The sequence below is a fragment of the Oncorhynchus keta genome, chromosome 24 (genome assembly GCF_023373465.1).
Source record: "Oncorhynchus keta strain PuntledgeMale-10-30-2019 chromosome 24, Oket_V2, whole genome shotgun sequence".
Lineage (NCBI taxonomy): Eukaryota > Metazoa > Chordata > Actinopteri > Salmoniformes > Salmonidae > Oncorhynchus > Oncorhynchus keta.
The window spans coordinates 42,384,279-42,398,136 of record NC_068444.1 but is presented as its reverse complement, the minus strand read 5'-3'; the positions used below and the strand labels follow the sequence as shown (position 1 = coordinate 42,398,136).

Sequence of the window (13,858 nt, the reverse complement as noted above, 5' to 3'; positions counted from 1 at the left end):
ATACTCCTCCACCATTGTTTAGAAGGTTATGGAAGATATAGAATGCATTTATTAATGGCTACATTTTTATACAGTGGGTTGTGAAGGTATTCACCCCTCTTGGCATTTTTCCTATTTTGTTGCATTTCAACCTGGAATTGCTGGCAACATTTATTGACCACAACCACATAACGACTGAACACAAAGACATATTCTGACCACAAAACTACTGACCATGCAACTGCTGATCACAACCACCCAACTTCTGACCACATGGAGATGAACAAAACCACAAAACTACTGACAACAACGACATAACTATAAATAGTGACCACAGCCACCAAACTTCTGACCATAACCACATAACGACTGACCACAACCACACAACTACTGAAAACAACCACACAACTTCTAACCACAACCACATCGCTACAGTGGCTTGCAAAATAATTCACCCCAATTGCCATTTTTCTTATTTTGTTGCCTTACAATCTGAAATAAAAAAGGATATTCCGGGGGTTTGAATCATTTGAATTACACAACATGCCTACCACTTTGAAGATGCAAAATATTTTTTTATTGTGAAACAAACAACAAATTAGACAACAAAACTGAAAACTTGAGCGTGCATAACTATTCAGCCCCCCAAAGTCAAGACTTTGTAGAGCCACCTTTTGCAGCAATTACAGCTGCCAGTCTCTTGGGGTATGTCTCTATAAGCTTGGCACATCCAACCACTGGTATTTTTTACCATTCTTCAAGGCAAAACTGCTTCAGCTCCTTCAAGTTGGATGGGTTCCGCTGGTGTAGAGAAATCTTTAAGTCATACCACAGATTCTCAATTGGATTGAGGTCTGGGCTTTGACTAGGCCATTCCAATACATTTAAAAGTGTCCCATTAAACCACTAAAGTGTTGCTTTAGCAGTATGCTTAGGGTCATTGTCCTGCTGGAAGGTGAACCTCCGTGGAGTGTACGGCTTAAAGTGGTCTTATGGACAGATACTCCAATCTCCGTGGTGGAGCTTTGCAGCTCCTTCAGGGTTATCTTTGGTCTTTTTGTTGCTTCTTTGATGAACTTCTTGATGCACCCATCCCGTTAGCGGGATCATTTTTGTCAACATCCACTGAATTGCAGAGCGCCAAATTCAAATTAAATTACTAAAAATATAACATTTTCATGAAATAACAAGTGCAATATAGCAAAACACCGTTTAGCGTGTTGTTAATCCACCTGGCGTGTCAGATTTCAAAAAAGCTTTTTGGCGAAAGCATACCAAGCATTTATGTAAGGACATCTCTCTCAGCAGACACAACATTACAAACAGCTAGCAGCCAAGTAGATTGGTCACGAAAGACAGAAAAGGAATAAAATGAATCGCTTACCTTTGATGATCTTCGGATGTTTGCACTCACAAGACTCCCAGTTACACAATAAATGTTCCTTTTGTTCCATAAAGATGATTTTTATATCCAAAATACCTCCATTTGGTTGGCACATTATGTTCCGAAAATCCACAGGCTCGAGCGGTTACGACCGGGCAGACGAAAATTCCAAATAGTATCCGTAAAGTTCGTAGAAACATGTCAAACGTTTTTTTATAATCAAGCCTCAGGTTGTTTTTACAATATATAATTGATAATATTTCAACCGGACTGTAGCTTCTTCAATAGGAGAGAGAGAGAAAATGTCTGCTCCAAGCTGTTGCGCATGCAAAACACTGCTGGCACCCAGCCAACCAATGACGCGATGTGATCTTTCTCGCTCATTTTTCAAAATAAAAGCCTGAAACTGTCTAAAAGACTGTTCACAACACGTGGAAGCCATAAGAAAATGAATCTGGTAGATATCCCTTTAAATGGAGCGCAGGCAGGCAATGGAACAGAGAGCTTTCTGGAAAAACAGCACTTCCAGGTTGGATTTTCCTCTGGTTTTCACCTGCAATATCAGTTCTGTTATACTCACAGACAATATTTTCACAGTTTTGGAAACTTTAGAGTGGTTTCTATCCTAATCTGACTAATCTGAATTATATGCGTATTTTAGATTCTGGACCTGAGAAATAGGCAGTTTCATTTGGGTATTTTTTTCATCCAATCAAAATACTGCCCCCTACACTCAACAGGTTAATGCCCTCCTTGCCTGGTCCATGAGTTTTGGTGGGCGGTCCTCTCATTGGATTTAATGGTGCTCATTGGGATGTTCAGAGTTTAGCATATTTTTGGTCTTCATGGTGCCGCTTGCTTGGTGGTATCCCTTCCTTAGTGGTGTTGGAAACTCTGGGGCCTTTCAGAACAGGTGTACATATACCGAGATCATGTGACAGATCATGTGACACTGAAATAAAGTCCACCTATGTGCAATCTAACTAATTATATGACTTCTGAAGGTAATTGGTTGCACCAGATTTTATTTAGGGGCCTCATAGGAAAGGGAGTGAGTTCTTTGTAAGATTTTTTTTCCAAATAAAAATCTATTTAAATTACAGTTTGTAACGCAACGAAATTTGAAAAAAAGGGGGATGAATACTTTCGCAAGGCAATAGACACCTTCATACACACTTTTAAATACGAACAAAGTCTCATTAAACATTTTAAATGTTACTGTCCCTACTACAACAATAAATACTTAAATACAGTGCCTTGCAAAAGTATTCGGCCCCCTTGAACTGTGCGACCTTTTGCCACATTTCAGGCTTCAAACATAAAGATCAACAAAGAATCAACAAAGAATCACAAAGAATCAACAAAGAATCAACAACAAGTGGGACACAATCATAAAGTGGAACGACATTTATTGGATATTTCAAACTTTTTTAACAAATCAAAAACTGAATAATTGGGCGTGCAAAATTATTCAGCCCCCTTAAGTTAATACTTTGTAGCGCCGCCTTTTGCTGCGATTACAGCTGTCAGTCGCTTGGGGTATGTCTCTATCGGTTTTGCACATCGAGAGACTGAAATTTTTTCCCATTACTCCTTGAAAAACAGCTCGAGCTCAGTGAGGTTGGATGGAGAGCATTTGTGAACAGCAGTTTTCAGTTCTTTCCACAGATTCTCGATTGGATTCAGGTCTGGACATTGACTTGGCCATTCTAACACCTGGATATGTTTATTTTTTAACCATTCCATTGTAGATTTTGCTTTATGTTTTGGATCATTGTCTTGTTGGAAGACAAATCTCCGTCCCAGTCTCAGGTCTTTTGCAGACTCCATCAGGTTCTCTTCCAGAATGGTCCTGTATTTGGCTCCATCCATCTTCCCATCAATTTTAACCATCTTCCCTGTCCCTGCTGAAGAAAAGCAGGCCCAAACCATGATGCTGCCACCACCATGTTTGACAGTGGGGATGGTGTGTCCAGGGTGATGAGCTGTGTTGCTTTTACTCCAAACATAACGTTTTGCATTGTTGCCAAAAAGTTCAATTTTGGTTTCATCTGACCAGAGCACCTTCTTCCACATGTTTGGTGTGTCTCCCAGGTGGCTTGTGGCAAACTTTAAACAACATTTTTTATGGATATCGTTAAGCAATGGCTTTCTTCTTGCCACTCTTCCATAAAGGCCAGATTTGTGCAACATATGAATGATTGTTGTCCTATGGACAGAATCTCCCACCTCAGCTGTAGATCTCTGCAGTTTATCCAGAGTGATCATGGGCCTCTTGGCTGCATCTCTGATCAGTCTTCTCCTTGTATGAGCTGAAAGTTTAGAGGGACGGCCAGGTCTTGGTAGATTTGCAGTGGTCTGATACTCCTTCCATTTCATTATTATCGCTTGCACAGTGCTCCTTGGGATGTTTAAAGCTTGGGAAATCTTTTTGTATCCAAATCCGGCTTTAAACTTCTTCACAACAGTTTCTCGGACCTGCCTGGTGTGTTCCTTGTTCTTCATGGTGCTCTCTGCGCTTTTAACAGACCTCTGAGACTATCACAGTGCAGGTGCATTTATACGGAGACTTGATTACACACAGGTGGATTGTATTTATCCTCATTAGTCATTTAGGTCAACATTGGATCATTCAGAGATCCTCACTGAACTTCTGGAGAGAGTTTGCTGCACTGAAAGTAAAGGGGCTGAATAATTTTGCACGCCCAATTTTTCAGTTTTTGATTTGTTCAAGTTTGAAATATCCAATAAATGTTGTTCCACTTCATGATTGTGTCCCACTTGTTGATTCTTCACAGAAAAATACAGCGTGAGCCAGGTGCCTCATTCAAAGCCCAGGGGGATTGGATTTGGAACTGGGCAGGCAATGGGCCCAGGGCGAGCAATGGGTAGGATTCTGTGTTTTCAAATGCAAAAGTGATTGCGTTTGATAAAAAGGCTTAACCTGCCTTCCCAATTAAACTAGTTTCAAAATTCAAACATATATTTTATGGAAAACCGATTTATGTTTCTGTAATCGTGGCCAAAAGTTTTGAGAATGACACAAATATTAATTTTCACAAAGTCTGCTGCCTCATTTTGTATGATGGCAATTTGCATATACTCCAGAATGTTATGAAGAGTGATCAGATGAATTGCAATTAATTGCAAAGTCACTCTCTGCCATGCATATGAACTGAATCCCCAAAAAACAGTTCCACTGCATTTAAGCCCTGCCACAAAACGACCAGCTGACATCATGTCAGTGATTCTCTCGTTAACACAGGCGTGAGTGTTGACGAGGACAAGGCTGGAGATCACTCTGTCATGCTGATTGAGTTCGAATAACAGACTGGAAGCTTCAAAAGGAGGGTGGAGCATGGAATCATTGTTCTTCATCTGTCAACCATGGTTACCTGCAAGGAAACATGTGCCGTCATCATTGCTTTGCACAAAAAGAGCTTCACAGGATATTGCTGCCAGTAAGATTGCACCTAAATCAACCATTTATCGGATCATCAAGAACTTCAAGGAGAGCGGTTCAATTGTTGTGAAGAAGGCTTCAGGGTGCCCAAGAAAGTCCAGCAAGCACCAGGACCATCTCCTAAAGTTGATTCAGCTGCGGGATCGGGGGACACCACCAGTACAGAGCTTGCTCAGGAATGGCAGCAGGTAGGTGTGAGTGCATCTGCACGCACAGTGAGGCGAAGACTTTTGGAGGATGGCCTGGTGTCAAGAAGGGCAGCAAAGAAGCCACTTCTCTTCAGGAAAAACATCAGGGACAGACTGATATTCTGCAAAAGGTACAGGGATTGGACTTTCCGAATGTTTGGGGCATTCGGAAAAAAGCTTGTCTGGGGAAGACAAGGTGAGCGCTACGATCAGTCCTGTGTCATGGCAACAGTAACGCATCCTGATACCATTCCTGTGTGGGGTTGCTTCTCAGCCAAGGGAGTGGGCTCACTCACAAATTTTCCTAAGAACACAGCCATGAATAAAGAATGGTACCAACACATCCTCCGAGAGCAACTTCCCCTAATCATCCTGGAACAGTTTGGTGACGAACAATGCCTTTTCCAGCATGATGGAGCACCTTCCCATAAGGAAAAAGTTGTTGTCTCAAAGAACAAAACATCGATATTTTGGGTCCATGGACAGGAATCTCCCCAGACCTTAATCCCATTGAGAACTTGTGGTCAAGCCTCAAGAGGCGGGTGGACAAACAAAACCCCACAAATTCTGACAAACTCCAAGCATTGATTATGCAAGAATGGGCTGCCATCAGTCAGGATGTGGCCCAGAAGTTAGTTGACAGCATGCCAGGGCAGATTGCAGAGGTCTTGAAAAAGAAGGGTCAACACTGCAAATATTGACTCTTTGCATCAACTTCATGTAATTGTCAATAATAGCCTTTGACACTTATGAAATACTTGTAAATATACTTCAGTATTCCATAGTACCATCTGACAAAAATATCTAAAGACACGGAGGCAGCAGACTTTGTGAAAATTAATATTTGTGCAATTCTCAAAACTTTTGGCCACGACTGTACTATGCACTATGCTGTCTTGTTGACAACATGACTGAGTGTTGCAGACTACTGTTATGTTCACGTCACTGGCTATAAAGCCGTGCATCCTCATGCAAATTCCAGCAATGCAGCTTTTGATTACCCGGAGAGGAAATCTCTAGCTAGGCAGTAACACCAAAGCAGACAGCACAATATGAAGATGGGCAAAAGCTGCTTTGCCAATAGAAATCCCCGATCACACTTGTAGTCCATGCCATCGCAACGTTGGTTAGCTAAGCTCATGCGCAGAAACGCCATCTCGTGCCGTCAAATCAAAAGCACTCCTTTGATATAAAGTTGTTTTTAATCAAAATGAAAATGTGTCAGTTATTTAAGACATTGGCTCGAGTCTAGGTTGTGCCAAAAGATTTTGAGAAAATTAAAACAACTAAAGGAATAATTTTTCGCCTCTCAAACCCTGTCCTGGACTGCTTTGCAACTTCCGCCGAAGTCGGCTCCTCTCCTTGTTCGGTCAGCGTTCAGTGATCGACGTCACCAGCTTTCTAGCCATCGCCGCTCCATTTTTCATGTCTATTTGTCTTGTCTTGTTCCATACACATCTGGTTTTGATTTCCCCAATCAATCTACTTGTATTTAACCCTCTGTTTCCCATCATGTATTTGTGTGTAATTGTTTCATGCTATTGTGGTGTTTTATTATGTGCTTTACTTTTGTTATGTTCTGTGTTTTGAGCGCATTTGATTTATGTAGTGCTCTCGTTTTTGGAACGAAAATAAAAGTGCACCACTTAACTTTCCTCTGCTCTCCTGCACCTGACTTCGCCTCTAGTACACCCCTTGGCAGAATTACACACTTCTAATGGAGTCAGCAGGAGCAGGTAGCAAGGTTAGAGGAGTGGAGGAGCGCGTCCAGGAACATTCGGCCATGTTACTTCATCTTAGTGCCATGATGGATCGCGTTGACCAGACCATGGACCACTGGGAGAGACAGGAAGTCTCTCCAATGCCTCGACCAGCACAACCGGGGTTGTCTCCACCCGTCCCATCCGGAGAGAGTTCCAGTGGGATGCGTCTCTCCCTTCCCAGGGAGTATGATGGAATTGCAGCACAGTGCCAGGGATTCGTGTTACCACTGGACCTCTACCTGGCCACTGTGCACTCAGCTCCCTCGGGAAGGGAGAGAGTGGCCGCCCTCGTCTCCTGCCTCACAGGGAGAGCGCTGGAGTGGGCAAACGCTATGTGGAGAGAAGGAGACACGGTGTCAGACCACTTCGAGGAGTTCACCCGTCGCTTCCGCGCCGGCTGCGACCATCCACCCGAGGGCAGAGCGGTGGGGGAAAGGCTCTTCCATTTGAGGCAGGTGACGAGGAGCGTGGCAGGTGACTTCGCCCTGGAATTCCGGACCTTGGCCGCCGGAGCAGGCTGGAACGACAGGCCCCTCATTGACCACTATCGATGCAGCCTATGAGAGGAGGTCCGACGTGAGCTCTCCTTTGACCAAAGGTGGATTTGTCCATCCAGTTGGATAACCTGCTGGTCGCCCACAGACGTCCAGAGGGGGCTCTGTCGGTTCCATCGTCCATCACCCCCGCTCCGGTGCCCATGGAGTTAGGAGGGGCTGCTCTTAGGGAGACTGGAGGAGGAGCCATCAAGTGAGCCATCTGTGGGCGCAGAGGACAAACTGCCGGTCGGTGCCGTGTTGGTTCCTCTGGGACTTGAGGCAACAGGCAGGGCACTCTGGGTTTGCACCACACTCATCCATAGTCCTCTGTTGATCAACTGTTTGTGCTTGTTTGTTTCCCTCAGTTTTCCCCACATTCCCAGTATAAGGCGCTCGTCGATTCAGGCGCAGCAGGGAATTTTATCGACAAAGCATTAGCTAATCAGTTTAGGGATCCCCATTTTTCCTTTAGTTAGACCCTTCCCGGTACACGCTCTTGATAGTCGACCATTAGGGTCCGGGCTAATCAGGGAGGCCACCATCTCCTTGGCCATGGTTATGCAGGGGATCATGAGGAGAGAATCAGTCTCTTCCTCATTGACTCTCCTCGGTTTCCTGTGGTACTAGGCCTTCCCTTGTTGGCTCTGCATAACTCCACTATTTCCTGGCAACAGAGGACTCTCACGGGGTGGTCGCGAGAGTGCTCAGAGAGGTGTGTAGTGGTTTCCGTTGCTGCTATCACAGTGGAAAGTCCAGACCAGGTCTCCATCGTGCACATCCCCCCAGAATATGCCGATTTGGCTCTCGCCTTCTGTTAAAAGACTCAATTACCGCCTCATCGACGGGAGGATTGTGCGATACATCTCCTGGCAGAAGCGGCGCTTCCCAGGAGTCACATGTATCCCCTGTCGCAAGCGGAGATGGTGGCTATGGATACATATGTCTCTGAATCCCTACGTCTGGGGTACATTCGGCCCTCTACTTCACCCGCCTCCTCAAGTTTATTTTATGTGAAGAAGAAGGATGGAGGTTTACGCCCGTGCATTGACTATGGAGGTCTCAATCAAATAACGGTGAGGTAGTTACCCGCTACCTCATATCACCACGGCGATTGAGTCAATGCATGAGGCGCACCTCTTCATGAAACTGGATCTCAGGAGTACGTATAACCTGGTGCGTATCAGGGAGGGAGACAGCGTTCAGTACCACCACAGGGCATTATGAGTACCTCGTCATGCCGTACGGGTTGATGAATGCTCCATCAGTTTTCCAATCCTTTGTAGACAAGATTTTGGGTGTAGGGGTGTATATCGATGTCATTCTGATTTACTCCGCTACACGCGTCGAGCATGTGTCCTTGGTGCGCAAGGTACTTGGATGACTGTTGGAGCATGACCTGTATGTCAAGGCTGAGAAATGTCTGTTCTTTCAGCAGGCCGTCTCCTTCCTAGGGTATCGCATTTCCACATCAGCAGTGGAGATGGAGAGTAATTGGCCAACTCCCACCACGGTTTGGCCGACTCCCACCATGGTAAAGGAGGTGCAGCGATTTTTAGGGTTTGCCAATTACTACCTGAGATTTACCCGGGGTTTTGGCCAGGTTGCTGCACCCATTACCTCACTGCTGAAGGGGGGTCCTGTAAGGTTGCTGTGGTCGGCTGAGGCGGACAGGGCTTTTGGGCAGCTAAGAGCTCTGTTTACTTCGACTCCTGTGCTGGCCCATCCGGATCCCTCTTTGGCATTCATAGTGGAGGTGGAGCGTCCGAGGTTGGAATAGGAGCCATGCTCTCACAGCGCTCGGGCACGCCACCGAAACTCCACCCCTGTGCTTTCTTCTCGAAGAAGCTAAGCCCAACGGAGCGTAACTGTGATGTGGGGGACCGGGAGTTTGTTGGCTGTGGTTAAAGCGTTGAAGGCGTGGAGACATTGACTTGAGGCAAAACACCCTTTCCTCATCTGGACTGACCACCGCAACCTGGAGTACATTCGGGCAGCGAGGAGACTGAATCCTCGTCAGGCAAGGTGGGCCATGTTCTTTACCCGTTTTGTGTTTACCCTATCCTACAGACCAGGTTCCCAGAATAAGAAGGCAGACCTACTGTCCCGGCTGTATGACACAGAGGAGTGGCTCATGGATCAAACTCCCATACTCCCGGCCTCCTGCCTGGTAGCGCCGGTCGTGTGGGAACTGGATGCGAACATTAAGCAGGCATTGCGTACAGAGCCCCCTCCCGTCCAGGGTGTATGTATGTTCCGTCTGCTGTCCGTGACCACTTTATCTATTGGGCCCACACGTCTCCCTCCTCTGGTCACTTTTTTAGGTTTCCAACTGTACTTGTGCAGTTAACAAACCATGATTCCATGTTTTAAAAAATCAACAAACTGCAGACAAAGTATATTATTTTGCATTAGCCTTTACCTACGGTTACTGTTGAGGATGTGTAGATTATTTCGATTAGACATACACTTTGAAACAAGAATGTTGTCTTTTGTCATATTTCTAAGTACAGCATCAATGAGCCATGGCTGGAGACCAACACTCTTCGCCATTATATAAACATAAGCTCAGTATATCCTCTTACATCAGGGCTGCACCTGTAGTTTACTATGCTAATATCCCATGATGATACAATTTTCCATTCGTTGTTTGGAGGCATACTTAGCTACTCAGTGTGACCCTCACTCACTTGTTGCGGCGATAGAGAGCCATGCATGCCACTCCGAGAAAACAGATCCCTGAGGCAATGCTGAAGATGGACAGGACCTTTCTCTGGTAAGTCTCACGGCTTTCTGTGGAGACACAGGCAAATAAATATGATGTTAAAGCCACTCGCTGTATATACATGTAGAGTAAATTCTCTGCAGAGACACAGGCAAAATAGTACTGTTAAAGCCACACTCGATATGCATGTAGAGACCTATCAAAGTGTGAGCCACCAACAGAAAAGTTCAATGTAAAGAATCACACACCACACACAAATCCTTGCTAGTAACACACACAATAGTAATAATCAGTTTTGTGAAAACAAGAAAAAAAAACATTAAATCCACACTCTGTAAGATGTGCATATCAAATCAAATTGTATTTGTCACATGCACCGAATACAACAGGTGTCGACGTTACCGTGCAATGCGTACTTATAAGCCCTTAACAACAATGCATTTTTAAGAAAAATAAAAGTTAAGAAAAATGTTTACTTAATAAAACAAAGTAAAAAAATAAAAGAGCAACAATAAAATAACAATAACGAGGCTATATACAAGGGGTACCGGTACTTAGTCAATGTGCGGTGCTACAGGTTAGTCAAGGTAATTGAGGTAATATGTACATGTAGGTAGGGGTAAATTGATTATACATAGATAAGCTCCTATCAGTTCTACTGAGCACCAACTCGCCTTCCGAACATTCTATTCCCAGCTTATTGTTCAACTTCACAATGCCTGCTTCGCTATTATTGGCAATGAGACCTGCTCACGTTGTTTTATAGTCAAAATGTAAACAACAAAATGTGAACAACAAAAATAATATTGGAACTGTGGTCTTCCCATTGTTTCCTATAGGGGAAATATAGGCATGTCTGTCTATTTCGCCAAATAACTGGCAATGTGTATGTTTTGATTGTTTTCAAGGGTGTAACTGGTGTGAAATGGCTAGCTAGTTAGCGAGGTGCACGCTAATAGCGTTTTAATCGGTGATGTCAATCGCTCTGAGACCTTGAAATAGTTGTTTGCTCGGCTTTTATGGAGCGATGGGTAAAGATGCTTCGAGGGTGGCTATTGTCTATGTATGCATAGGGTCCCTGGTTCGAGCCCAGGAAGGGGCGAGGAGTGGGACGGAAGCAAAACTGTTACATGGGCACCTTTTCAAGTCTGGGCAGCGAGCTCGTTTGTCATCGATCACTAGACCAGAAATAGTCAGAAGTTAAATAAATGTCCCCACTTTTTCATTACGCACCATCGAGGTGCGGATGTTTACTTTCTGCACAAGTTGTTTTTTTTCCAGTTTTGTCCGTCGAACAGATTGTAGTGGTAAAATAGAAAGGGATACATTTTTTTATGGAATTCTAAGCATCACTCCAGTCAAAACAGGCTCTGTGAACGTTCGATTCCATTACTTTGCTATGGGCTCGCGCTAGTGTTCCAGTGTAGCTAACGTTCTTAAGCCATTTTTCAGCCTTGGGGGTAATTTTGACTTGTTCTATTGTCCAGCCTATAGATAGCCAGAGGGAATTTAGGAAAACACCCAAATGTCCATTGAGAAAGCACAACAACTATAGCATTTAGTTACGATAAGAATGACGAGAATAATCAAGTCAACACACTTTGGGTAGTTAGGTAGTTAGCCTATAGTTAATATACTGGCAAGTTTTATGTATAACTACTAACATTAGGTAGCTAGCTAACATACTGGTAAATACTGCTGTAATGATATGCTATGTGGTTCGTAAGGACAGTGTAGCTAAGAAATTATCAGCCAACATAATGTGTAAGGTAACTTATTTGAAAAGTCATTACTTTATTACATTGAATAGGTCGTTAGGGCAAATCCGGTCTGTGTTAGGGGGGGGGTTCACACCTTGCTCGGCTATTAGACTATTCTTTAGTAAAGGTTGAATAGTCTATTGTTCAGCTTTTAGCCCTCCACCCCAACTTGCAACAAATTGCTGTTCCGATCTCTTTCCTTTCCCTCTTACACGCATCATCATTCTGCTCCTGAGTGGCTCGCTTGTGGGCGTGCTGGCAGGATATGGCAGCATCTTCGGTTGTGTGTCAAGAATTCTACCACGTTTGTATGAAGGTGTGGTTATTCACAGGCAAATTGTTATATGCTATGGAGGTAAATTTGTCTTTTTGTCAAGAGCAAAACCTTTTTTATTTTCAATCAAAATTAATTGTTCTGAAAGCTACTTTTTTCAGATACAAAGGAAGTCAAAGCGGACATCTACGAAGATGGCATCTCAGGTAAGCAGCACTGGGCTGTAATGACATATCTTAAAAATGACATCTGCTGCTTTAGATTGAACCATCATATCTCAGTTATTGTTTTCACATCTATAAAAAACAAGATGTTTTCGTTACTTTCAGAGAGCGAGCTGACCAAGGGGTCGAAAATGTAGATATTTCCAGATGTTCACTGTCCGAGGAACAGGCAGTGGAAGTTTTATTGCTGGCAAAAGTGTCCATAAACTGTTCTGTGTTCTTTTTCTCCGTCTCTGCCTGTCTTGTTGTACATGGAACCTGTCTCATGCATTCATTTAAAAAACCTTAAGATATCAGCTGCTAATTTTCAGATTTACACCCACATAAACACAGCCATTGTCACTGAAATATCTGTTGCTGCCAAGTCATGATTTCCCTGGGGGTTAGCCTTGCAATAACCAACTGGTGAGACACATAGCCCTTTATATTTAAATGTTTCAGGTACACTCCGATAGGTGCCTGCGTCACATACAGTATCTCTCTATTGACATTATCTTCTATTGTTTGTCCTCATGTGTCTGTTTTTCAGCATAAAATACTCTATAGCCACTTAGTGTGGACACCAGGTGAGACCACACACACACACAATAACAGTCTCTCTTCTTCACTTCATCCCTCTCTCCCTTCTCCCTAAATCCTCTAGGTTATATCAGCTGTCTTGGTGAACCCCTCCCGCATCTGAACTGGCTGACACGAAGGGCACAGCATGATCATAGGTGAGATGTCAACAGGAAGTATTATTAAAGAGATGCTTTACATTGAAATACAGACAGAGATGTAGTAGTCCCAGAGTTAATGATCCAAGGTCAGTTTTGCATTTCACCTCCTGATTTAAGATGACTGACCGTGTTAGAATAAAAAAAGAAGGCTTAATCATGCTCTCTCTCTATCCATCTGTGTCTCATCTGCAGGTATGTTTTGATGTGAGAGAGGAAGCCAGTCCCGTCATTGCCACCACTAAGAGAATATTAGGGTAGCACTGTAATTCATGAATCATATGTTGTCTGCCGTTGTTCTTACCTCTTTGCCTTTCTGCCTTCCACACCTCTCTCCACACCACGTCTTTCTTTTTCGTTTTATAATGCACACCATAAGTGCATTGAAGTACAGATTGAACTTGTATGTATAATATTACAATTATCATAATTATAATGCATTTATGTATTTATAACATCGGGATAATTAACTTATTTCAATAAAGCGTTTCACATTCTCCACTGGTTGAAATTAAGTATCTCATTGAAATCCTACCCTGTGTCCTCAGATTAATGCAGATGAAGGGAGTTAGATGTGCATCGTTTTTTTCTTTTGTATATATGAATTACAAATCACTCATGTATCTAGTCTATTGCATAGTTACAATGTGTAATCATTGATGTCCCAGGATCAGGAGTGGCAAACACTGTTGAAGTGTATAATTTTAATACATACATGCAGACACAGCATCGTTCAAATAATGGAGTTTGATATGACTGAAAAAGTATATCTCAGAGATTCATACCTGAATCTAAATCCATTATTAAAAAACGGAAAGAAAATGGCACCACAACAAACCTGCCAAGAGA

The 13,858-nt window shown here is 43.5% G+C and overlaps 1 protein-coding gene across 1 annotated transcript in view; it reads right to left on the bottom strand.

The window, feature by feature from the left end:
• Positions 1-13,858, bottom strand: part of LOC118357574 (pro-neuregulin-3, membrane-bound isoform-like) — a 275,876-nt gene that overhangs the window by 55,561 nt on the left and 206,457 nt on the right. The window contains exon 5 of the mRNA XM_035734822.2: positions 10,001-10,103. Coding sequence (XP_035590715.1) covers positions 10,001-10,103 — 103 coding nt within the window. The remainder of the gene's footprint in view (positions 1-10,000; positions 10,104-13,858) is intronic.